General features: G+C 35.8%; 1 protein-coding gene across 3 annotated transcripts in view; it reads left to right on the forward strand.

Annotated features, from left to right (window-relative positions):
- The window catches only part of LOC107494364 (probable polyribonucleotide nucleotidyltransferase 1, chloroplastic), a 95,321-nt gene that overhangs the window by 6,986 nt on the left and 87,206 nt on the right, over positions 1-1,129 (forward strand). For all 3 annotated transcript variants that reach the window (XM_052263263.1, XM_016115417.3, XM_016115418.3), the window contains one exon: positions 798-1,064. In XM_052263263.1, coding sequence (XP_052119223.1) covers positions 798-1,064 — 267 coding nt within the window. The remainder of the gene's footprint in view (positions 1-797; positions 1,065-1,129) is intronic.

A 1,129-nucleotide genomic window follows, 5' to 3' on the forward strand; every position in this document is an offset into this window, starting at 1 on the left:
AAGGGCTAAAAGGAACATAATGAAATTATAGGATTTAGGTGGGGATGGGATTAGATAGGAGGCCCTTTCAACAACTATATGATTAGCATTAATTTTATATCTAAATAATATAATATAAATTATAAAGCACTAATACGTAGCAAAACTGGTATCTATTTCAAGACCAATGGAGTATGGCATATGCATATGGCACTCTTAAGGTGCCAAGGGCCTTTTAATACATTTAGGTGAGAAGTGCCAAAAGGTGTATGCATTATTGAAGATAGATGCTACAACAACAAAGTCTTTTCCCAATAGGAGGAGTCAGCCACATGGATCTAACGATGTCTAAAGTAAGCCAATTTAGGCTCCCTTGACCACTGCGCTGAGAGTTTTCTTAGGTCTCCTTTTGTCTCTTTCCACTGGTCTTCTCCCAACATGTCAAAACCGCCTAAGACAAGATTATGTCATCTTTTCAACAGTAGATGCCACTCCGACTTTTTTTTCATGTTGTCGTTCTTTATTCTCTATATTCAAGTATGGCCAATTATCCTCCGAAGCATCCTCATCTGGACACACTAAGCTTGTATTCTTGTTCACCTTTTACTGTCCAATAATCCGTTTCATAAAACATTTCTGGTTTGATGGTATTTCGATCATTTACCCTTAAATTTTGAAGGGTTTTTTATTTTTTGGGCATATTAAAATAGATGGTAATATTTGAAACATAGAACAAAGTTCTTGATACTCATTATTTGACATTTGAATGTTTTTAATTGATGATCAGGATAGAAACATAAGATTTTGGTAATGTGTAGGAAATTGCTGGTGATGAGTTGCTAAAAGTTCTTCAAATTAGAAACAAAATACCAAGAAGGAAAGCCATTTCAGCATTAGAAGACAAGGTTCTGAAGATACTTACAGAAAATGGGTTTGTCAGTAATGACCCAACATTAAGGAGTAATGCTGAAACTATCGCGGAGATTCTTGAGGAGGAGGATGAAGATGAGGAAGTGATTGTTGATGGTGAAGTTGATGAAGGTGATGTTCATATAAAGCCAACTTCACCCAGACCAACTCAATTGGTAAGTACTACTGTTATACTTCTTACGTTAGCAGTTTTTTGGACTATTGAGATCTTAGGCTCAGT

Source organism: Arachis duranensis, chromosome 6, assembly GCF_000817695.3.
Source record: "Arachis duranensis cultivar V14167 chromosome 6, aradu.V14167.gnm2.J7QH, whole genome shotgun sequence".
In the NCBI taxonomy this organism is placed as follows: Eukaryota; Viridiplantae; Streptophyta; class Magnoliopsida; order Fabales; family Fabaceae; genus Arachis; species Arachis duranensis.